This window comes from Triplophysa rosa, linkage group LG18 (genome assembly GCF_024868665.1).
Source record: "Triplophysa rosa linkage group LG18, Trosa_1v2, whole genome shotgun sequence".
NCBI classification, from domain to species: Eukaryota; Metazoa; Chordata; class Actinopteri; order Cypriniformes; family Nemacheilidae; genus Triplophysa; species Triplophysa rosa.
The window spans coordinates 5099262-5125092 of NC_079907.1; the positions used below are offsets into that span (position 1 = coordinate 5099262).

General features: G+C 38.8%; 3 protein-coding genes across 3 annotated transcripts in view; 1 reads left to right on the forward strand and 2 right to left on the reverse strand.

Annotated features, from left to right (window-relative positions):
- The window catches only part of map2k6 (mitogen-activated protein kinase kinase 6), a 19974-nt gene extending 18243 nt beyond the window's left edge, over positions 1-1731 (reverse strand). The window contains exon 1 of the mRNA XM_057358858.1: positions 1376-1731. Coding sequence (XP_057214841.1) covers positions 1376-1523 — 148 coding nt within the window. The 5' untranslated portion in view covers positions 1524-1731. The remainder of the gene's footprint in view (positions 1-1375) is intronic.
- On the reverse strand, positions 1372-9977 carry btbd17a (BTB (POZ) domain containing 17a). The gene is made up of 3 exons (XM_057358853.1): positions 9672-9977; positions 5436-5721; positions 1372-4268 (listed from the first exon to the last, which is right to left on the reverse strand). The coding sequence occupies exons 1-3, from the start codon at positions 9763-9765 to the stop codon at positions 3185-3187; spliced, it is 1464 nt and encodes a 487-aa protein (XP_057214836.1). The 5' UTR covers positions 9766-9977; the 3' UTR covers positions 1372-3184.
- A 6054-nt stretch (positions 9978-16031) lies between these two features.
- On the forward strand, positions 16032-24213 carry gpr142 (G protein-coupled receptor 142). Its single transcript, XM_057358859.1, has 3 exons — positions 16032-16198; positions 20456-20603; positions 22006-24213. Exons 2-3 carry the CDS (start codon positions 20471-20473, stop codon positions 22956-22958), a joined length of 1086 nt encoding a protein of 361 aa, XP_057214842.1. The 5' UTR covers positions 16032-16198; positions 20456-20470; the 3' UTR covers positions 22959-24213.
- The last annotated feature ends 1618 nt before the right edge of the window (positions 24214-25831 follow it).

Consider the following 25831-nt stretch of genomic DNA (forward strand, 5'->3'; position numbering starts at 1 on the left):
AATGGCGATATATTATTAGATTTCAGTTCAATGCAATCATGCAATAACCAGAAGCCCAACTGCTGCTATGAGGAACACCTTAAATGGGCACAGTCCACTACCTGGAGCCTCCCTGCACAGGTGAAGTTGTGTTTGTTTGCACGACGGAGGGGTGGGTTGATGGGGATTTAGTTCCGCAGGTGTGTCACTGTTACACAACAACACAATTACTGCTTGTTCACCACTGAAAAACCACCTCATTATGGTGTCAGAATTAGACGTTCTTGAACCACGCCTATTAATGCACGATCTGTTTATCAAATTGAAACGCTCTTGCATCGCAACCAGCTCCTTGACTTTGGCTCATGGATCAAATTGACCCCCAGCGCAGGAACAACAGCTGCTGGCCGTGGCATTGATTTGGACTCATGCATGCATGCATGTCAATTCAGCCTAAGGTGCGAGAAACCTCACACACAGGCTCTATACAGTACATTCAGAATGTTGCAAAATCTCCAGAGTCGAATTCCTGCATTGCTCCTCCAAAAGATACAAACAGGTTAACAGTAATCGTGCATATATGGGGTGTGGGCTGTTTTTTGCAGCTTTTGGCTTAAGATTGCATGGATATTTTTGTGCATGAAGACTTGCGTTGCACATTTGAACCCACAGTGTGCAGCAGCAGACGCTCGCAACAAAACTATATTTAGCTCTATATTTTTGCAGCGTCTACCTATGCATTACTGCTGGAACAAAGCTTGCATGACAGAGCATCCAAATTATTTTCCATTACGCCCATCGGCGGGGACAGTACGGGCAACTCATAAAAATTGTCTGAAGTTCAGCGTCGTTTTCCAGCTCGACATGGTATGCAACCTGGTTGTCAGGTCCCTGTTTCCCTATTGGACGTGCAGACGCCACCGTCGGGCAAAGTTTAACGTTATTTAATGCACCTCGCGTGCAACCACGTCAGAAGTTCCGCACGCGAATTTAAATCGTTAGACGGTGGCTGAAGTCGCCGTCACGTCACAATAAAACCATTTTCCGAGAGAAAATCAAGCCTCGTGCGTGCTAATAAGTCGGGCGCGGACAACGTTGCCATTGCACAATCGCTTGCATTGCTGGCTAGGCAGTTCCTCAACGCGGAAAGAAGGCGTATCTTTTAATAATCCTGGCACAACAAGAATGCAAATAGCGAGCGTCTAAGGGGAGCATCGCCACACCAGAAACTCTGCAAAAGGGCAGATCATTAAAACAGGAAATGCAAGTGACCCTCTCGAGCTATCAAACTTTTAACATGCATCGGTCACGATAAAGCTGCAGACGTGCACTTTGCAAGACATGCAACACTGGCTGCATTTCCTAGGTTTTGCACGAATAAAAAGAAAGTAGTTACCTGATTTTGGCCCAGACATCTCCTCTTTCGGCTTGGGGGAAGGGGAAGCACAAAAGACTTTGCTATCCTCGCTCCCTCCCTCCATATATCCCTCGCAGCGAGGCTTCAAGCAGCAACAAAGGTGCAAAAAACAAGCCCCGATCTTCATGCAATCGGAAGCTTTGGCCGTCGGGTGAGTTCTTCTCCGTGCAATTGTTACGATTTCAAATGCACGCTTCGCAAAGCGCGAAGGGGAGATTTCTGCAAGCGTTCTGCAAAAGAAACCTCGGCAGGCACTTACATGATGGGCCGAGGCTAGCAGCTGAGAGCTCCTAACTTGGATCAGCGCGAGCCCCTGCTAACACACGTTCTTCCTGCCTGACGACGCAGGGGATCATGGGGTTGGTAGTTTCACGTAAATGGTATGCGCCGGGGAAACAGGAGGAGCTGCATGCGCTGTTGTCATACAAGAGTGTGTGTGCGTGCGTGCGTGCGTGTGCGCGTGCGTGCGTGCGTGCGTGCGTGCGTGTGTGCGTGCGTGCGTGTGTGCGTGCGTGTGTGCGTGCGTGTGTGTGTGTGTGTGTGTGTGTGTATTTCAAAGCATGAGTGTTCATTGCTAAAGTATTTTATTGTAATATATCGAAACTGAAAATGCAAATAGAAACTCTATGGGTCATATTTGTACTCATATTTATAAGTACTTTTACTCAGTTATATTTTTAGGCAAATTATACTTTTTGTGTCTCTTGGAGAATAGATAGTGCTCATGGTTTAAATAGGTATAAATGTGAAGTGTGTAAAGTGCAGGTGAGTGTAATAAAATCATTTGACCCCATGTATGTATGTATGCATGTATGTATGTATTTATTTAAGGACTTTCAATTACATTTAAATGATAAAAATACTTTTTAATCATTCATCTGCTATCTTGGAGTCCATTTTTAGTTGTGTAACAAGGTATAATGTTTCATGCATTTGATTTTATATCCATGTATTTATTTGTTTGGTTAATAACTATGTGCAATGTGGAAGAACGTAGAGTATATTTTATTTAATGACCTGTTGCACAGGAGAGTCTATTCCAACATGCAAAAAAAAACATACAGGCAAGGAAAAAAGTGACATAAGTGGCATAGCATTACTATAAAAGCCTACTGTAAATCATTAAACTAACATTTTATGCCATTGCAAATTTGCACAAGATTTGAAAGAGTGATATTTCTCATTGTATTTAAATTAGCACCTAAAAACAAGTTACAACAGTTGTTGTAATTGTGGTAAAATCTTTTTTATTCTAAAGTGAACTAAAAATAATATTACTGTCTACAGTATACAATGCACAATACTATTGTGAATATTTGCATAACTAATTTAAAATCTGAGTTGTTCTCTGTCTTTAACAAATGAGACCAGTGTTGACATAGGATGTTGTGGTTACACGCACATGCATGCTGTGATTTTCCTAAAAATGTAAATGCTTTTTCTTTTTCTTCCAGCCTTGTCAAAGAAGAAAAATTAACTGTGATATGACTTATGTTTGAAGGCAAAATGTATATCAAAGCCTGTTTCAATTTAGTACATGTATGCCACAAGCCATTTTTACACATTAAACATACTGTTTAATTTTTTAACACTTTGTTTGACAGTAAACCCTAACTCACTATGTATAATGGATGGAACACATCTCCTCTTATTGTGTTGCATTTTAATATTGCATTGACCTTCTAAACCATGAACATATATTTACATCCTAACTGTGTTTTCTGTAGACCAACTGCTGAAGCATGATGCTAAACCGTCATCCAAATGCATCAATGCATTTCTTTTATATCATTTCTTGGTTGCTGTGATTGTCTGGTATATGGGCTTTACGATGATGTGCAAGTACAGCGCTCCATCCACCAGGTACTCAGATGTGTGATTCTGCAGGTCCACATCAGACAGGAAGTCCACCTCCTCTGTGCTTTGGTGGAAGCTGAACACATGCCGCACCACAAGTTTGCCCTGCTTTTTGGTCGAGACGAGCACAGTCTTCTGGAAGCTCACGCCTGCAAAATCGGCACTGGAAGTAGCAGGTGTAATGATGATACGAGGCTGGCCGGCACCGTTTCCTCCATCAGTGCGCAGTGGTTGCATGGCACCCTGTTCTGTGTACATGGGCCGCAAGCTTAGAGGGAGCCAACGGGGTGAGAACAGGGCGTTCCACGTCACTCGCTTACTGGAGTCGAAACCACTGGGGCCCAACTGCATCTGGAAACTGCTGCTGCGGTCGTCCCGCGCCGGGTTACTAATGATCCACTGGGAGCCCCATACGGGCGAGAGATAGTTGCGTGGCACGAAGAGGCTGCAATTCACATCGAAGAACTTGGCCAACTGAAGCGGTGAGGCCGAGTGGAACTGGTACGCCATGTAAAGCAGATCGCGCACTGACTCGTGGTGGCGCTCCAGGATGGGCGAATGCCGTTGAAGGCGAAAGAGTTCTCGCGAAGGGATCATGGCGTAGCGCACCAGGCGAAGGGCGTTCTCGGCAGTCAGGTTGTCCGGGTCATTCCGAGTGAGCCAGATTTCGAGGGCTTCGAACAGCTCTAGCTCGCTCTTGAGGACTAGGTCAGAGCGCTGCAACAGGGTCATTAGCAGTTCCACGCTAACCGACGGCCATTCTGCACTCTGAAGCACAGATGACAGATTCCATGACAAAAACTGAAGGCAGTTGTCTCTCAACACTGTGTCGCCAACCGACGTGGCATACTGGAACCAACCCACCACATGATCGCCGAGAGAATCGCTGGCCAAGTTCTGGCTCATGTACTGGGTTAGTCCTTGCTGTAGGCTGGAAATGCCATACTTGGTAGCCAGTCTGTGCAGCGGTGCGGCCTGGTCCAACTGCAGTGAGAGCTCACCACAATACAGATATCTACAAATAAAGCGAGAAGCATTATACAGTGTGTTTTGAATTTCATCATACACAATATACAAGTTTTTTTTCAGAAATAGATAACATTGATCAATGTTTAAAATGCACTTCAAGACATTTGTATTTAATTCACACATCTGGCCTTGTATTAAATGAATTAACATTTACTTATAAACCATAGAAGAACACACTTCTGAGAATTACTTTTATTGCGTTGCATTTCTTCAAAATCTAACTGGGAAAAAATTCACCTGTCATTCTATTTTAACATCCTGCAAGGTGTGGACTATTCAATTCAAATTCCAACTTATGACATGAAAGAGATCCAGTTCTTAAAGTCAAATATAGCAAGTATATGAGTCATATTGCTGAAACAATATCCCAAAAATGTAAATCAAGTTTATAATAACACACCTTGGGCTGAGGGAACGTTTAACAAATATACTGTAAGTTCTTTGTAGTCATTCTTGTCTACCACATGAATTCACCTTGCCTTCCCTCTTTAAAATCCTTTAAACAGTGCTTTTGTTGTCTTATCCTTTGGATTGCTATAGAGCAAACAGAACCCTAAACAAAAGAGTTCAGCTAATTCTGAACGTGTAGGCGGTATGTGCTCTTGAAACCAAAACATCTTCTCACGCTAGCCACACTTCGTCATTGTATTATCACCTGGTTCAGCCCTACTCATTAAACAGTAAAGCTGGCTTAGTAAGATCAGAGAGTTAAAATCATCACTCGTTTCAATGATTTTGATAAATGAGTATGCACTGATTATTGGAAGGATGGTTGCAATTCCAACATTGGCCAGTAGGGACAGTCTTGGACACGTGGGAATGTCCGTATAACATGTCTAAACATGTTAGATCTTGATCCCTTGTTGGATGATACATCACTGCAGGTTTTTACTCGTATACATTTCACACTTCACAGTGCTTTTTATAACATCTAATTTTCTAGTTTCACCTGAACAATAATAAAAACAGTTTCACATTACGCCTCAATGTCCTTATAAAGTGTCAAAACCACATAGGTTTCGATATGATGTGTGTGATTTTTTTAATGTAAAACAAAATAAATACATTCCAACGTTACAACTTTAAATGCTTTATTGACATTAACCATGTGAATTCATATCCTCCACCTGTTCCGCAAGGTCAAAGGTCTCACCTGATGAATTTCTCAAACACAGCCATACATTCCGCCATTTCTCGCAGAACTAACGTGCTGCCATTGCGGTTTCTGAGCATGGCATCAAACACTGGGCTTTGCAGTGACAGCACCAGCGTGTGGGCTTGGATCACCTTGACCTCATCTGCATCCACGGTTTCCACACGCAGAGAAATGTCACTGTCATTCCCCAGCACCAGAAGGCTCTCCAGACGTGCCACGAGCCCCTGAGAGTGACTGATCACTTCAGTGGTGCCCTCTACCAGCCCTTCTGCCCTCAGACCTGCTGCAGGTGAGAAAAAGTGTAATTATACATGACATTTCTTTACGTTGAGTGACTTTTAAAGCCTCACTGCAGGTGTTTTCAGACTTATGTTAAAGTATCGATTAGGCCCTACGTTGTTTGAATTGAATTTTGTCTGTATTTATTCATTTCTTTATTCATGCATTTTATTAAGTCATTTCTCATCGTCCATAGAATACTATGCTCTGATGTAATACACGCACGATGGCTGATGTTATGGATTTAAGGATGGCTGAGATATGTTTTGATATATCTAATTCACTGTAAAGAAATGTTTGACTAAAATGCACAAGGAAATGACTAAATTCCAGTCGGGTCCTAAATTGCTCTCCTGAAATCAAAATACATCCCTATGAATTAATGCAGCCTCTTCACATACAGCAGGGGTCTTCAACTACTTTTCTTTGAGGGCCAGATTCCAAAAGTATAAATAGGATGCGGGCCAGTTTTTTCCCATATCATAATTTCTTCTGTTATTTTGTATTTCCGTTATTTATTGCATTTTGTTCCTTTTATACTGTTTTTGATGATGTTACTTACAGGTCATATATTAAAACATGCACACAAATATTGCATCCAGTATATACATTTTCATGATATTTAATTAAAAGGGATATTGTCTTTTAATTGTATCTTATATTACCTAATATGTTGAATGAAATTGCTGTTAATCTACTCACCCACAGTCCCCCAGTACTTCCAAGATGTGGGTGGTATTGTTTTTTTCAACATGATATTTATGAAGATATTGAATTAATGAAAGTCAAATAAAAAAAGTCAAAAACGCTAATACATTCAGCACAAAAGTAATCCCTGCCCTTTGACGTTAAACAGACTCTAATAAAGCGAATCAATCGATCTGTGCAAGAAACTGAACGCTATTATCGAATCTTCGGGTGAATGCCAATCGCATGCATGTGCCCCACGCACGTAGGGCAGATCGTTTGAAGTGCAAGTTCTGGAAGGAGATGAACGGCTGTTTTCGTAAACAAAGCGGTTTAAATCATACATAACGAATGCAGTAATAAAAACAACATCGTTATTTCCTTATCTGAGACAATAGTTCACATGGTGTAGTACAGTACTTTTCCTGCAGTTACTTTCAAGGTCACAAGACGCGTTTTGGATCGCGACCTATCGCGTGCGCAAACCATCGCGTCCGCAAACTGACTCGCTTTATCAACTCGAATCGCATTACAAGACGTCAATCGTTATGAGCCGCGGGAATTACTTTCATATTGAATGTAGCAGCGTTTTGAACTTTCAAAGGCGTGGCGTCTCAGGATACGCATATCTTAAAACACACCATTCTCAAAGTCTCTCCACTTATTTGAAATATTAAGGCGGGCCAGGTAAAGATGATTGGCATGCAGGCCGCATTTGGCCCGCGGGCCGCCAGTTGACTAGCCCTGACATACAGGGTCCTCTGTCACGCTCAGGTGTGGCTGAAGAACCCAGATGCAGGCAGGCGTTAAGGGGTTAACAAAACAACAAGACTTTAGTAATAAAAATACAAAACAAAAACCCACGAGGGGTGTCAAACCAAGAACGAACTAAAATACAAAACTAGAACAAAAACTTCCCACGAGGGGGCCAAAAACAGCAGAATGAAATAACAAAACGAAACACGACCAAACGTCAAAGTAAAAGGCAGGGAAGTCCAAAACGTTAAATAATAATCCCAAAGACAAGGCAGGAACAAGACGAGAACTCACAGAGTAGCACTTACGGGGGACATTCACCAAACACACACATACACAACGTAATCCACGAGCAACAAGACAATGAAACAAGAGGGCATTTTAAAGGAGAGACAAACAAGGGATAATTACACAGGGCAGGTGGGAAACATTAGACACGGCAGGGAGGCAATACATGAAACGAGAGGGGCGGGGCCAATGACAAGACACGAGAAAACACATGAGATGTCAAAAACATAAACATCCCACGGCCTTCTCACATATAACCTAAGGGCTCTGTCCCGATCCTGCCACGCGACTAGAAATTCATAAGCAAGAAGGCAGGACCGTGACAGTCCTCTATAAAAGCACAAAGTATGACATATAAGTCACTGAGATAGCACAGGTGAAGACAATGACGCTAATGTGAACAACAGGTGAAACAGTGACCTCTAATGGCAAAAAACAAGAACCAATAGTCCCAGATCCTGACAGAGATGGTCTCTGTGTGATCAAAATGTGCCATGAATGACTGTATTCATGAATTAATGAATGAGTTACACCATTTGCGCTTTAAAAAGGGGGAGGAGATGGAAAGAAACTCTGGGTTTACCAAAGAAAACCTGCTCCCGACCAGGTTAGGTTCATAGAGTAAGTTACTGTTACTGACTCTTGAGAATAGGTTACTTCTCTTTTAGAAACGGGCTTGAGTTATCCCGCTTTCTCGGGTTTGACATACCTCGCATTCTGAAACGGAAAACCTAGGGTTTCCCTCATTTCAGGGTTGATATACTCAGAGTTTTCAATAAACCTCCTTTCTGAAACGGGCCCCTGGTATGTCTGCCAGAGGCTTGTCAGGCAACAGGCTCAATAAGGTTAGGTACATATTTTCTGTTTAGCGCACGGAACGAGGCAAAAATAGTTCTGCGCTGAAACCTTAACACCTATTTGCTAAATGTGCACTAATTCAAATAAATATGCACACGAGCTTATGTCGCAGTATGAGACTGATAGAGCGAGATGGAGAAGATGACATGTTCGATTTGCGTTGCGCAGGCTGACTGGCATTACAAAAAAAGTAGCGCGAGAGTGCGTGGAAAGCATACAGCGCGTTTGTACTCTCGCGGTACTTTGATGTCATACGCCTATCGGTCACAGAGTGCATAAGTTGCGTTTTAAAGTGTTTTTAGCAGTTAAACATCAAGCAGAAATTCACGTAGCTGTATTTAAGAAAGCACTACTGGATCAGCTTCTGTGGAGTTCACCAAAATATTCTTCACTTTTGGTACAATTCTTTTTTCATACAGTTTTCTCATTACATATGATAATATTGGAATGACAATTTAAGTGAAGTCTTTCCAAACCATACAAAAGTAGTTTTTCTTGATTGATGAAAACCAAAATGCTTTGATAACCAGTTAATATACTCTGCAGTGTTGTGTACATACATATTGTACAACATGTTTATGTGTTAATGTTCAGTGTTTCCCCTTTTTATTGTTAAAATTACACATAGATGTGTCTTAATCTTCCTGTTTGCCCAGAAGGAAACATGTATGTTTAAACAGCAGGTGTTTTCATAATGTACGAATGCTCAAAATGCTATTTAGGCATTTCCTTGAATATTAATCTGGGTTTAGGAGTTCTCAGAAATGCCATCATCCATTTGTGTGCATGTATTTGTTTGCTGTGATGTTTTATGTGTGTGTGTGTGTGTGTGTGTGTGTGTGTGTGTGCCTGTGTTTGGGGAGGGGGGGATGAGCAAACCACTTACTACGCTCTAGTTTCCTATTAGTGTTCACAACAAGTAGGTATGAGCCGTTATGACTCGTAATGGAGGTCCGCTATAACACAATACAATGTAATAACAGAAACCAGTGGAAAGGCTGATTAATTTAACTATGATGGAGTCATTTTCGTTCAGCAAATTTCTTAAAAATATCATATGCATTGACTGGCATGATTTTTAATGTTCAGATTTTTGTCATTCTATATTATGCTTTATATAGAATTGTATGCTATACATTGTGCTCTGTTGCATTAAAAATTCAAGCTCTCGATGAAATGCAATTCAGTTCAGAAACCACTGACAGTCTCTTAACATGCAACTCAGCTCTGGCTGTAGGTTTTAATTCCTTTTATCCATAAAATGCTGCATTGCATACCACAAAATTTCCCCAGACAATCCGGGCGACTTACTTTTGACCGTTCGCACAATAATAGTCTATACGACAACAAGAGAGGTCCTCTTACCTCCATGGACAAGTTGCTTATGGGACCCGGCGGCCAACAGCACGAACATCAGATAGATTTGGACAGGCATCCCATTCACCAGCAATTTAGCCATCTTTATTTCTGTTTCCTTTCCTTTTCTGAATCTAAATCTGTTCTTTCTCCTCTCTTTTTCTCCCCTTCCTACCGGCTACTACTTAATGTAATTTTCGTTCTTCCGTCGTCTTCTCTCTCCTTTGTGGAGGATGGATGTCCTGTGGGTTGCCTCTACTGTATGTGTAGTCTATGGTACATGACTGGTATGTAGGTTACTGGTTGTTTTGGGTTAGTTCCACCCTCACGATATCCTATCGATCAGTGGAACCCACGGGGGGTTGGAGAGTTAGTTTTGATGGGCAGGAATGCCAGTTGCCATGACGACGGCTTTGATTTTGACTTTGCTCTTTTTCAGTGTATGACATAGATCCAGAGTAGACCTCAGATGTTGAGTTGAAGAAAGCATGAAATCTAATTTTGGACTGTAATTGTGTTTTGCGCACGTTACCCGCATATGTGACTATGCAAATGTTTTGACAATGAACTTCTGAAGATCTTCTCAATGGCCTTCTCAATTTTCCATTGGCATGTTGCCTTTATCTGAGAAATTCTCTTGACAGAAATGTCATAACATGCCACCCAGCAGAAGTTTGGAACAGGTACATGGTATTTTTCTATTAAGCATTAAGCCAGACTTTCAGCCAGACTGAACATGTGGATACAGTTACATTCTGTCTACACTGGGGATCAGAAGAAGGATTGCAGTCTATTTCTCTCCCCATATGTAAGGACATCCTCTCCTGCTGGGGAGACTTCTAGTTAGAGGTTATGTCATTTGTTTATGGCCAGTGGAAAGTTGCTGAAGGAGGCTGGACCTTGCAACAAGGCAACAGAGGGAAAAGATATGTGCATATTCCTGTAAACACTTGGGTGTGGTGTGCGTGTGTGAGAGGGACTTCTGAGTGAATTTGGGTAAATCATTTACTTAGGAGAAACCCTGTCAGGGTTTAAGCTACTCTGAGGCCGTTTGTGATCCAGGACTAGACTGATAGTTGTGAATGGATCTGTCTCGGGGTGACATACTTCAGCATTCAGGTCGCGTGCATATGAATTGATTTGATTATAATTGGGTCAAAGCACAGACAAAGTTTAGATCTGATGACGGACTGACGTTTATTCAATGATGGTGGAGAGAACGTTTTATCAGTGTGCCTCGCTTTCCTATTAAAATGTATTATGTAAATAAATAATATTAATAATAAAATTAATAGTATTAAAATGTATAATAATGTCTGTGCATAGCTCACTGATACAATGCTAGAATACACAAATACAACTAATTTAATTTAAATAAATATAAATATAAAACACAACATTTCATAGTAGTAAATATAAAGTGAAAATTATTTAAAAGAAAAATATTATATTCGACAAAAAACTATTGAGAACTATTTGTGTGTGTGTGCGTGCGTGCGTGCGTGCGTGCGTGTGTGTGTGTGTAATGTGTGGGAAGGGTAAACCCTATGGTATGAGGACAAAATGTCCCCACAAAGATGGCAATATCCAAAATCCTTGTCCTTATGGGGACATTTTTTTGTTCCCATGAGGAAACAAGCTTATAAATCATACAGAATTAACTTTTTTGAAAATCTAAAAGATCAGACAGTTGTGTGTGACTTTTAGGGTTAGGGGGTGGGTTAGGGGTAGGGAATATGATATACAGTTTGTACAGTATAAAAACCATTGCGTCTATGGAATGTCCCCATAAAACATGGAAACCCAACATGTGTGTGCGTGTGCGTGCGTGTGCGTGCGTGTGTGTGTGTGTGTGTGCGTGCGTGTGTGCGTGCGTGTGTGTGCGTGCGTGTGTGTGCGTGTGCGCGCGTGCGTGTATGCGTGTGGTGTGTGCGTGTGCGCGTGTGCGTGTTGCACATAAGAAAGTAAGTTATACAAGGTATTTTTTTTTATTTAGAAATTATAAAAATTATGCACCAATATATCAGCCAGTAATCGGTATCGGTTGAAAAGCATTTTTTTATCGGGTATAGGTATAGGAATATATGTAATATTAAGAAACATCACCAGTTTGATATTCAATATTTATAGTGATTATATGAATTAATTACATTCAGAAAGTAAAGAAATATTAAATTAATCTTCAGAATCTGTATCGACAGATATCACTCTGAAAACTCGGCTACTCGGTGCATCTCTAAAAAATGATTAGCAATAAGTTTCATATAAGTTTCAATAAGCTTATATATTATGAACAACCTATTTGTAAATTATTATGACTCATTTATATTCCAGTCAGCAGTGTCACTTCAAGTCCATCTGGTTAGCCTGCAGTTATATTGATTATAATTAATGAGAATGTCAAAACCACTGATACAGTGACCTCTCTCTCTCTCTCTCTCTCTCTCTCTCTCTCTCTCTCTCTCTNTCTCTCTCTCTCTCTCTCTCTCTCTCTCTCTCTCTCTCTCTCTCTCACTCACTCAGTCAGTCACTCACTCACTCACTCACTCACTCTCTCTAGTGACCTATTTGGCACTTCATGGGGCTCTATGTGTCTGCTACCTTGTTGCAAATACCGTGTCTACAATTCTTTTAAAGAATTTTAATTCACCATATTGTGAGCGATACAGTACTTTTTAATATGCAGGGTCGTTGTGGGTGTATTTATCATTAATAATTGGTATAATTAAATATTTATTTTAATTTAACAGTTTACTTAGGCTGATTGTTTCTGTTTTACATTATATACTTACACCTCAGTAAAAGTCAACATTATTGAAACTTACAACTATTGTCACTAGAGGGCAGTCTTGGCAAATGTCAAAAATATTGCAGAAGTTACTGAATTTTACATTGCACTGTGAAACTCCTTTTCTGCTGTTATAGAAACAAACTATTAACACAAAAGTGCCTACGTTATCTCTCAATCTTTATCTCTCCATTACACATCTCTCCATTTATTAATCTATTTTCCGTTTTATCTTTTTGTTTACTTCATCTCCCCCACATGCTTCAGAATTCACAGGTAATTAAAATCACATTTGTAATGTTGGCCTTGGTGAACCGTGCTGACAGCAATTACATTATGTGCTGTTATGAATTCGTGTGTTTAAATGGAACAGAAGGACCCTCCACTTAAGTGCTTCAAAAATGAGTTTGTGTTGCCCATTTTTCTTCCTCTATTTATGAATTTACCCTCTCTCTACACAGTGCACAAATACAAAGAGATGAGATAAAATCAAAGTGAACCAGAGCAGTGTGGACAAAGTGTAAATATCCCCTTTTTACATCACAGTGGTTTTTGTGGCTCTTGTGTAAAGTGTGTACACCGTGTACAATGTTTTCAGGGGTAAAAAAATGAAATAAGAGGATGTTTAGGCCTGTGCATAACTATGCCAAAAACTCCTACACAGAAAATTACATTTTTTAAAGACTTAATGAATAGAGATCGGTGGTTCATTGTTGACTATTTCATCCATTGCTTTGAACGTGATGTGGACGTCTTGTGGAACATAAAAACAATTAATAATAAATAATTATAATTCATTACATTTATATAGCGCTTTTCTAGACACTCAAAGCACTTTACATGGAAGGGAGACCTCCTCAACCACCACCAATGTGCAGCATCCACCTGGATGCTACAGGAGCTACTGACCCAGTTCTACTCAGTGGTCATCGAATCTGTTCTGTGCACTTCAATTACTGTTTGGTATGGCTCGGCCACCAAATCAGACCTACGAAGACTACAACGGACAGTTCGTAGTGCTGAGAAAATTATTGGTGCTCCTCTGCCCACACTTCAGGACCTGTACGATTCCAGAGTGAAAAACAGGGCAAGAAAAATCATCATTGACTCCACACACCCAGCACACAAACTCTTTGATCTGCTGCCCTCTGGCCGGCGCTTTAGAGCACCAAACACCAGGACTTCCAGACACAGAAGCAGCTTCTTCCCCCAGGCAATNACGTGATGTGGACGTCTTGTGGAACATAAAAACAATTAATAATAAATAATTATAATTCATTACATTTATATAGCGCTTTTCTAGACACTCAAAGCGCTGTACATGGAAGGGAGACCTCCTCAACCACCACCAATGTGCAGCATCCACCTGGATGATGCGACGGCAGCCATATTGCGCCAGAACGCCCACCACACACCAGCTTATTGGTGGAGAGGAGACAGAGTTAAGAAGCCAATTAGTTCATATGGGGATGATTAGGAGGCCATGATGTATACAGGCGAATGGGCGGATTTCGCCAGGATGCCGGGATTACACCCCTACTCTTTTTCGAAGGACATCCTGGGATTTTTAATGACCACAGAGAGTCAGGACCTCGGTTTAATGTCTCATCCGAAGGACGATTTAATTAATCCAATTAAATGAATTAAAAAGAAATATGCAATTTACAATTTATAGAGCTGCTATCTTCCTTTCCATTTCCCTTTGCAAAAATACAAATATCTGTCAACTGCATTGTTCAGATGAATTTTCTTAATAAAACATTTTTATGAAAATTTGTGTCTACAATATCTTTAACGCATTCAAAGTCAGGATTCAGGAGTGTTGTTATGCCTGTCAATGGCACCCAGCTGGACTAAATTCACAATACAGACAGTAAAGCTTCTACATAATAAAAATGGCCATTTATAACATAATATTACACAATATAAACAATATAGTCTGGCCTTTCGTACATTATTGCTCAGTTAAAATAGGATAATATTGAATAAAAGCTCAAAAATATTCTGCATTTTTATTGAAGACAATGCTTCGAAGAGCTTGTTGTGACCGTAGAGTTCAACAGTCTGCCTAATGATGTCAAACTAGACTTATATCATAACAATTTAGATTCCAGACATACTCCAATAAAACATTTTATTTCTTCAAAGAGTCAAGCAGCTTTGTGTGGTCTGAACTTAGAATCTATGTTTTCATAGTTTTACCCAAACGCAGCAGAAGAGCGGGTTGGTTGATTTATTTATTCTGTCATCCAGAATATCATTCATTATCTTCTGTCTACATGCTCTATAAAGCTGCAGAGTATTGGACCTAACACATAGCAGAGTAATAATGTGTGGATATGTGTTTGCATGTTCATGTTTTGATGTGTGTGTTACTCTTTGTGAATTCTGTTCTATATTCTATTTAATTCTATTCTATTTATCATTTCACTTAAAAGTAAGTAATGGTTGGATCACAGATTGTATAGCATTTTGTCACCGACCCACCAGTGTAGCTAATGTTTTCTAGTTGTCAAAGTGTATAATGTAAATTAAACATGTGGTGAATGTGGAAAAACAAAGCAACAAAACCTGCTTCCTTCATTCACACCTACACTACATTAATTTACAATTCCACAAACCTACCGCTGACACCACAACCAAACGCGAGTTTACAGAGTTAATTTTCTGCTTGACCAACCCTCATGCATTGGTGCAAAGCCAGTGCAGAGATCGTTCATCAAAATTAACACGCACAGTGGTCACCGTTCAGGGGAGAGAGAGAGAGAGCATTCATATCTTTAAAGTCACCCGCTCACTTTCTCTCCTTCTGTGTCCAGATGGTGGTGTTGATGTACTTTTGTCCATCCGTCTGGAGACATGATGTTGTGCTCCATGCGAGTGCTTCAGTTGGCTGGTGGGGGGAAGATTCTGAAAGCATTTACATGTAGACCACAAGATCTCCAATGCCACAGTATTGATTTGGCTAAAAATGTACTTGATTCTATTCTTGATTCTTGAGTGTCAATGTCTGTCATTTGTGTTTTTCTTATAAAAGAGCTTCATACTTGGGGTGGGGTCTTTTTGCATCTGTGGCAAAACCTAAACGCTAAAGACCACTCAGAACACCTTAGCATCCACATGATAATGTCGTGGCAACCAAGAACATCCTATAGCACGGTAGGGACGATTTTTGCAAGGATAAGCACCTTTCACATATGCTTCAGAAAATCTTAATAATCGTAAGACCATCGCTTTGAAAAAGAAACGTAACAGCAATATTTATATTTAAATTAAGTTTACATTTAGATTACAGCCAAAGGAAACCTACTGTATGATGAAAAATACAAACGCAGCAGATAAGAGGTCCCACGGGTCTGAAGGCACTGCTTTGTGAAACTATAAACCGTCTTCCTTGTGTCTTTCTTACTGCCACTATGTCGGAAGCTTAGCGAACACCTCCTCTCTCACTTCGCTTTATGCTTCCCTTATTTACCAAAATCCTCCCAAAAGCATCCATCTCACTTGTGCTTTTCCCCTCCCTTCCTCTCTCTCTCTCTACCTCCCTCCCTCTCCCTCTCTCGGTCTCTCTCACTCCTTTCCATAACCTTTTCTCGAACTCACTCGCTGTTTGCAGTGATGAGTCTATTATGCGAAGACCTCTGTTGTTCTTCATTGTCCTCCTCAAGGGCTCCGTGTTCGGGCATTGGTGGTTAAGACGCCTGCCTGCTTGGGGTCCACAGATGGTGGCCTTCAGTAATCTGTGAGGGTAAGTCTGGTTTTTGGTTTTAACCTTGATGGACTTTTTGTGAGCATCAATTACAGATGAAGTGGTTACATTTCTAAACACACATATAAACAAAATGATGTGCATATAAAAAATATATGTAAATATTTTTTCTTGATATTTCTTGTCTGATAAAATATTAATATGAAACTATGAATATAAAATGTTGTTTGTCTGTTTATTTCTTTTAATAGAAAACAGACCATTTGTATTGAATATTTATTGTATGTGCAGTTTTTGGTATATTTCATAAAACCATGCAACATGCAAATTTGCTTAGTTTTTTATATATGAATATGGTTTTTGTTTGATTTATACCTACAGAATGTGATATTTTCATTGATATTCACACACTTTGTCAAAACTGCTATTAAAAACAGTTAACTTGCATGATTTGGCCTGAACATAAGTCAGAAATTTGACGTGTTGGGTTCATTCTCAGTGTTATGTCAACTTTATATTTGCTCCAAGAGCTATACAGGATATCTAGAGGTCAACTCTGGAAGTCAGGAACCTAAAAAAGCTGTGATTACTTGGAAATATCTGACATTGTTGGCTCTTTGTAATCATGACATTATAAATTATAACGTTTTCTCCCTATCGAACATTTTCGGAAAATGTAATGCACACTCTTTTTATTTGTGCACCCTGATATATGGATGGTATTGCTATACCATTGTCCTTGAGGTCATAACTATTGTCTCAGGTGTACCAGCTCAATATGAATAATTAAGAGTGTTCAGTAGAGCAAAAATTCCATGGAGAGAGAGATCTGAAACCTTACACATCAACACTCTGTACATCCATGGAAAACAATGAACATTTGCTATTTTTGGCTCTAATAAATCCATGGGATCGGTTAACAAGCGTTTAGTTCTGTTGATATATTTTCAGAAACTGGATATTTAGGTGGGACAGATCAAAGGGTCTTTTGAATAGCCGGACTGTGGTTACATTACAGTCATGAGCCATGATTTTTTCAGGGGGAGGGACTTCACATTCTAGAAAATATTTGATTGGACTGAAATCTGTGTAGTGCAACATGAGTCATCAATATTTTTGATCCATATTAAATGAGCTTTGAATGTTTTTTTCCAAGCTTTCTTAAATCTTTCCAAAGATGGGGCTTCAGTTTACACTCCAAGTACAACTACGCAACATAAATACAACGTTTTAAGCACATCTTTAATAACGTTTTTTAATAGAATGTGAAGACGACACTTTTTTAAGCTGGACATCACTTTTGGCTACGACTGCAAGTCTGCAGTATGGTTTTAATGATCCTGTAACATGAAGTGATTTACCATAAGATTATTTAAACAAAGCTTCAGTGCAGCATTTAGAGAAAACATCCCTTCTCGTTTTATCCATTTTGTCCCTTAACACTTAAGCACAGATTCTCTGTTTAAACAGATGTAGACTGCTTGCGTGGACTCGTACCCTCAGGCAGAGGGCAACATGTGAACCGCTCTAGAAATAGAAAACATTGCTGTTTGTCAGTCAAACGGCATGCTTTAAGCTTAAACAGCTTGTTTGAGTTATTCTGTATAAGCCTTTTGAGGTCTCTGATTCAGGACACTAGATTATGGATGGGAACTTAAGAATTCCCCGGCCTTAAAGTGATAGTTCACCCAAAAATAAAAAAAATTATGTCATCATTTACTCACTCTCATGTAATTTCATAACTGTATAAATTACTTTGTTCTGATGAACACGGAGAAAGACATTCAGAAGAATGTTAGCTATTTCCAGTTCTGGAATATCATTGACTACCATAGTAGGAAAAATTAAAGTTTGTTTTCCTAAATTGTCCTAAATTCTTCAAAATATCTCATTCTGTGTTCAACAGAACAAAAAAATATACAATATTTTTTTCCTACTTTGGTAGTGGAGGATGTCCCATAACTGAAAATTGCTAACATTCTTACAAATAGCTTTCTTTGTGTTTAACAGAACAAAGAAATTTATAAAGGTTTGAAACAACCTGAGGGTGAGTAAATGATGACAGAATTTTCATTTTTGGGTGAACTAGCCCTTTAAGCATATGAGGACTATAAAGAAGCAGAGCAAAGAGAGTTCGGTTTACCATCGCATTTCGTCCTCTTAATTCAAATTATGTTCATACATCCATAAAGTATCCATACAAAATTGTATTTTAAATAAAGAAAATAAGTTTGCCAGTGAGAAAGAGGAAGTCCGATCCCTAAAAGATTTCCCAAAGGGAATGTGTGTGTGTTTTTTATCACAACACATGGGAACACAATCTCTCTCAAAAACATCTATACCCCTTGAGAAAATTGTGTTTTCACACCATTTGCAAAGTGTGATATACACACTTATGGGATTTTAGCACATTTTTGAAAGCATTTAAAATCACTAGACATCTAAGTAGAGGAGAGATTAACATACAAACTCAAAGTTGAGTGCATGATGCATAAAAACAAGTGGACACAATTAGTTAAAGAACCCAGATTCGTAGAAAAATAGCTCAAAAACACACACAGTAGATCCATTAACACACATGTAAGCTCCTCCCCACGCTTGTGAATCTATTGAATGAGCAATGGTTTGATGTTGGCAGAGGTATTTTCAGAAGGAAAACAACATGAGTAAAGTAGTTCAAGCCTTTCAGGGATAACATCTCTTCTGTATCCTAGCACACGTCACCGATGGTTGAAGATTTATCATCCAGCTCAGCTTCTGTTTAAAACTGCTACAGAGTAAATGGCCCATAAGAGCTCATAAAGACACTCATTACAACTTATATTACTAGGGTAAAAACTGATTATGCTCAGCTGGAGGAGAAAATTATCATCATAGCATTGAGATAAACAGCTTTTAATAGGGATTTGAGGACCGCTGTTAAATATATAACATGCATTGTAAAAGCTACCCGCAGTTTTTGGCACTTTCCACAAATATGATACAAATCGATGTCTGTAGAAACAATAAAGGCATAAATGTCATGTTATTTGAATAGAAGCTGGTGTGTTAAAAAAGCATTTTTTTCTCATTTTGCATGAAAAGTTTGGGCCCTTAATACAAAAAGCCATATATATTTTTTTACTTTGACAAAAGTTTCCTGTTTGAAACTCAATGCATAAAAGATATATGGATGAAATGGATGGTTAACCCTATGGATTTTTCAGAAAGAAACAAACGGCAAATGTGTAAAAAGAAGAACTGAGCTCTGGAATTGCACTACATGTTTCAGATGTGTTAACATTATTGCAAAATGATTATGTATTTACAAATTTTTCACATGTATAATGACTGTCTGTTACACAATTTTCCTTTTTAATTCTTGTCATTTCATTATTAGGTTTCTAAATAATTTTTCTTTTTTCTAATATTTCATGCCAAAATGTTTTCTGTAAAGCTGCTTGCGGTGACGGTGCGAAGCACAGTACAAATAATATTGAGTTGTTCCCCACTGTTCCTCACATACAGTAAATTCACAGAAGTAATTATAAGGTGACAGCAAACCAATAATTCCTGCTTAATTCAATTCTCACCCGCATTGTGACTTTGCTCATCTAAGCAGGATGTGGTTGAGGAGACGGACCCATCATCATGTTCCACAACATAAACCTTCTATTGTCTGTTTGCCAGGTGAAAGAAATGAATGCCTTTTCCTTGGGTTCACTTTCAATAGCTCCACAATACCGCTGTTTAGTACATTTTGCATTTGTAGTTTTTTTTATCAAGCATCAAACAATCGAGTGCAAAGCACATTAGCAACAGAATTTGATCATAAAACCATGATGTCACTAGGCAATATGTTCAGCTCTCTATACTGAGCAGATGCTGAAAGCAAATAAACATGTTTGGTCAGAACTGATCTCATCCTCTTAAGGGTGGTCGAGGTGACAAAAGAAGTAGTCAAGTTTAAAAAAGGAAAGAGGGAGAGAAGAGAGATAAGAGTAAGACAAGTAAACGAGGGCAGGTGCATAATTGTTTTTGATTTTACTTCCATCTGTTCAAATTGACTGTTGTTAACCTAATGACAAGCTGCCTCTCTCATTCATCTGGTTAGAAGAGCAGAGTAAATTTCCACATTGAAAACATTACAGACTCGTCCTCCTTTTACAATATATTCCATGAGATACAAATAAGAATTTGGTCATATTTTGCCATTCATTTTTTAAAAGTTTATTATTTAATGACAGACATTTTAGATCATATGCAGACATGAGTGAGATGTTTAAGTTTTCCTTATGTTGTCTTTCACGTCACAAGGGGAAGGCAGAGGTCATGATTGACTGGCACAATGGCACGGTGCCCAGCCACCGGGAGGATGAGCGCATCGTTGAGGAGAGGTCAAAGTGTGTGCTGGCTTACATCCCCATCATCTACTACAGCGCTCTCTTGTGTATAGGAGTGCCAGGTATGAGTATTTTAAAACATGGCTTTGGGTTGGGAACAGGGTTGTGCATCAGTTCATCAGTTACCCATTCCCATAGGAAATCAGATCTTTCTCTACTTGCATCCTTTGATGGAGGAGGGTCATTGTGGATTTGTTCAATGAGTCACACAGACCAGACAAGAAATCTTTAAGTATCTATAAACTTTTTACTGCACTCACTCCAAAAGAGACTGACACAAAGTTGCTTGGGGAGAAGAAAGTCAGTCAATAAATCAATCAATCGGTACATAAACTAATAATTCTTTGTTTGAAGGTCCATAAACTAGATCAGGGTCACTTGATTTTCACAACAGCCAATGACACTTTTATATTAATTTAAAAGCTTTAAAGTCGATGAAGAATATAGTATGAAATGAAAACCAAGCATGTTTTATATATACAGATATTAGGTATAAGGACAAAATTGTCAAATTTTGAAACACTGTTTAGGTGTTTTTAAAAAAAGAAAAAAAATTGGGATCTTTAGAGCCATTGTGACTCTGAACCTTATGGTAAAGATCTCCATAGTGACGTTTTCTCTTTTTGTATTAAAAAACTTAAGCATGAAAATGACTTTATTCGAAATGACTTTATTTTGTTGTGAAATATTCATTAAGTTCAATAGCTAACAGACCATGGCTCTTTTTATTGTGAAACATTATGGAACTTTTCAAATACACTGGAAATTTGGTATAAAACTGGAAAATTTCTTACCCAGTATTTTTGTCTTATTTTCAAGTTCAAATGTTGAAGAAGTCTTAGATCAAGATATATTTACTTGAAGAGCACAATATAGTAAATCTTGCTTTGATAAATATAGTTTTCTGAAACAAAAAACAAATTGAATGAGTTTTTTCTCAAATTATAAAACAAAATTTAAACTTGAATTACTTAATAAAGAGGTAAAAGTTTATTTTTCTTATCTGACTGGCATATTTGTGTTTCTTGTTACTAATTGGTTTTTCTTTTTTTTCAGAAAACTACGCCATTTTGCTTCTCAAGTAAATGTATCTTGATTTATTTTTTCAGATATTTGTATTGGAAAACAAAATAAAAATAGGAATTAGAATTTGAATTTGCTGTGTAAATAGTTTTAGTATAAATCTTTCTAAAAAGCACTTGAAATATTCGTATCTTCGGTCTTGTCAACAAGCAAAACAAGCACAAATTCAGCTTCAGTTTAATCTTTTCATTGTGGAAAATCAGGTCAAAGGTTCCGGGGGCTGGTATGTTTTCAAAATCTGACCCCTAATCTTTAACTTCCCATCAATCCTGCTGTGTCTACTCCCCTCCATCTTCTGTTTCTCCCTTCTGTGGCCCCAAACCTCCCTGTTTATGCCATGTCTATCCATATTCGTTTTAATTCCTCTTCCCTCTTTTCCAGTGAACATCCTGACATTAGTGGCTCTCTCCCGACTGGCTGTTCGGACCCAGAAATCGCTCTATGTGTATCTTTTGGCTTTAACTGGCTCCGACATCCTCAGTCAGCTCTTCATCATCTTCGTGGGCTTCCTACTGGAAACGGCCGTGTTCCACCGAGATGTCCCCGTGCTGCTGCTCCGGTCGGTCAGTATGCTGGAGTTCGCCGCTAACCACGCCTCCATCTGGGCCACAGTACCTCTCACGGTCGACCGCTACGTTGCTTTGTGTCACCCGTTGCTACACCGGCAGATAAGCTACCCGGCACGTGCCCGACGGATCATTGCTGTGGTGCTCACGTTAGCCTTGGCATCCGGCGTGCCTTTTTTTTGGTGGTCGGACATGTGGAGGGTCAGCCGCCTGCCTAACACATTGGATGCCACCCTGATCTGGACTCATGTGACTATTATCTACTTTCTTCCATGCAGCATCTTCCTGCTGCTAAACTCATTGATTATCCTAAGGCTTCGTAATAGGCAGAGGAAGCACATGTGCCAAGAGGACACCGGGCAGCAGTTGGCATTGCCAAGCAAGCTGGGTAAAACCACAGCTATGCTGCTGGCAATCACTTCTGTGTTTGCCGTACTTTGGGCACCTCGTACCGGAGTGGTACTCTATCATCTCTACGTGTCATCGGTGTACAGAGATTGGCGCGTGCATCTCGCGTATGACCTTGCCAACATGATAGCCATGCTAAACACCGCTGTGAATTTCTTTTTGTACTGTTTTGTCAGCAAGCCCTTTAGAGCAGCGGTGAGGGACGTTCTGTTGTTACGGGGGGCACATTTGCACCCTCGCCGGCCTCTGCATCACCAGCGCACCCCTGTCAACGCCTCAACCTCCTCAGTTTACAGCAGCACCAAACGTTCACAGAGGGAGGTCGCTCCACTCTCTCCAAAAAGTGTGCACAGTGCTTAACACATGTATTAGGCTGCATGTCATAAAGAGAAAACACAAATATTTTAGGAATCTGTCAAAAACGAATAATTTTATTTTCATTTATTGGGCAAATATCAGACTTAAACAACTAAACAACTACATTTATTTACATTTTAATACCCAAATTTGAGCACATTTATTTTCTCTCAGAAGTCAGAAATGAATCAAGCGTATAGCATTAAACCACTAAAAATCTTTTTTATTAAGGACTGCATGTAAACTGAAATTGGGGATCTGAATAGAAAATCTAGTGCTTTTACTATTTTTTTGGCTTACTTATAAAAACAGTCAATATGAAAATTCATGGATAATAACAATATTTTAGCATTATAAATATTACTGTGACTAAAGAGCTTACACAGAAATATAAAAATTATTTTAATATCACCAATACTGTTAGTTTAGGGCAGCTGTGGCACAAACCTTACATCATTGGGTGGTGGTCTAATAAATTTGTTTAGCAAAGTAGTTCTGCACATTAGTAACAAAACTATGATTTGGTTTAAATTAAAAAGGTTGAATTCAAATCTAAACGTTTTTTTGTTCATTTTTGCCAAAGACCTCTGATTTGAAGTTTTCAAAATTAGTATATTAAACGCGGAGAAGAGAAAAAATATAACATTTATCATTGTATATTACAGTATATACAGTAGGAATCATTATATAAGAACATAAGTTACAACCACTTTGCCAGAATGGCAACTCTCATTGAAAATTATTTTTGCTTGCTTTTTTAACCTCAAACACTGTCAGTGTAAGTGCATTTGCCAACCCAATAGAAAGAGTCAAATTTACATATATTGGGCAGTCAAGCACCCATTCTGTTAGCTGAGACATAAAATGATTGACTGTAAACTTGAATGTGCATCGCGGGTACAGTTTGTCTGAACAATGTCTTATCTGATCCTGGTGGATCCAGTTTTAGGCTCAACTTGTCTTTTTCAAACCATTACATTTGTTTTTGCACTGTTATTTATTGTCCTGTCGTCTGCGAGGAAATGAAAACATACAGTATTTATGAAACAAAGAGATCTGCCTTATCAGATGAGTAGTTTTATGCCCTCTCATTTCCCACTAATGGCTATTTTCTCAAAGGGATACTTCACCAAACTAAAATTTGGTTATTATTTACTAATTTCCTTAACCTGTTTGACAACAGCACTGACATCAACTGTGATACTTAAGAACATTGTTATTTCAGATTTTGTGTGAATGAATAATGTTGGATAGATGCTGACAGAATCCTAAGTGAAATATACCTTCATTATTTTTTGGTGTTTTAACATTAAATAAATATGTATCATAGTAAGTGTTTTCAAGTGCCGCAGATGAATGAAGCTCTTTCAACATATGCAACAGTGTTCAATTATTCAATTCCTTAAGGTGGTATATATCGTTACAGATGCAGAGCTGAAATCTTCATATGGAGAACATGCATGGAGTTACTCAAGCGTTTCACTTTCTCATCAAACATTAAAAGACACAGTTACATAATGTTCTGACCGAGATCCCTCTTGCAGATGACTAAATTAAACCCTTTCAGGACCCATTCAGTGAAGCAGAGCAAGATGGCCGACCTTTTTAACCCCCGTGAGCAAAGTGCAGTTGCTGGCTTAGCTGTTTATTTTCAGTGCATGGCGACTGGAAGAGGCTTTAAAAGGGGAAGACCAGTAGATAAACAGACCAGTCCGTGAGCTCGGACGAGCCTCTGTGTGTTAACACACACGGGAAAAAACTGCAAAATTTCCATTCAATATAATCTAACAGAATCACCAGAAATGCATTTCCTCACTGAAGTCGATTAGAAATTTGTTATCTGATCAGATATCAGCACTTGGCAGTAGCCTATATACTTAAAAAGAACAGATTGGATCTTTAACTGGAAGAACTCAATCTATATGGCAAGGGATATTGATTCAATTACCTTCGGTCTTGATGTTTTCAATTATTCACCAGAAGACTAATGTCCTATTTTTCTAACAGAATTTGTTTAAATAGCCTACAGTAAATGTGGATGAAAACATTGCTAATTTATGGTTTATGACTAATGATTCCATAAATTTGTTAGCTGAAAAGTATAGGGAAGGATTACAAAAGAGTGCCTGAAACGGCTCAAATGTATTTTTTGTATCTGATTTTTTTCTTGAGACTGTTTTGAAAAAAATCACTTATACAGTTTGCTTTTGAAACAGCTTGAGCTTTTCTCTTGTGCTTTTAGTGCACATCCATGTCTTAGGGTTGCATGTCTCTTACTATATTCTTTCTCTCTCACCCTTTCTTGTCCTCCTCAATCATCTCCGGCCCTGCAGATGTTATCAGATGTTGCCTCTTTGTAAATGTCCCCCGCTGAATCACAAACACAGATGTCTGAGAAGAAAGCACATCTATCGTTAAAGCCTTAATGTTGGCAGAATTTTGACAGAAGAAGAATGAGTTTAAATATTTAGGACAATATAGATCCAGATCTGCTATAGGCCAGTTTAACCGAAAGCCTACTGGGTCTCACACAGCTGCAGAAAAGTGATTTTTTTCTTTTTAATGAAATTTTTATATTATCGGTTACGAAATTACATTTACAACCAATTTTACTGTTGTAATGTAACAGGATTTTAAATGGAAACATGGAACAGGAAAGTTGTTGGATGATTTTATCTTTCAGGTATCGATTGGATTTCAAAGACTGTTTTTGTCATTTTTATAAACAAAAAAACATCAAATAACAAATACATATGTAAAATGCACAATAAACCCCCAGGATCTTTTATGTATAACAGAATTTGTCAATCATACTGTGCGTGTAATATTTCAAAATTGAATTTGTTTCACCAGGTTAAATGCAGAGGTGGGTAGTA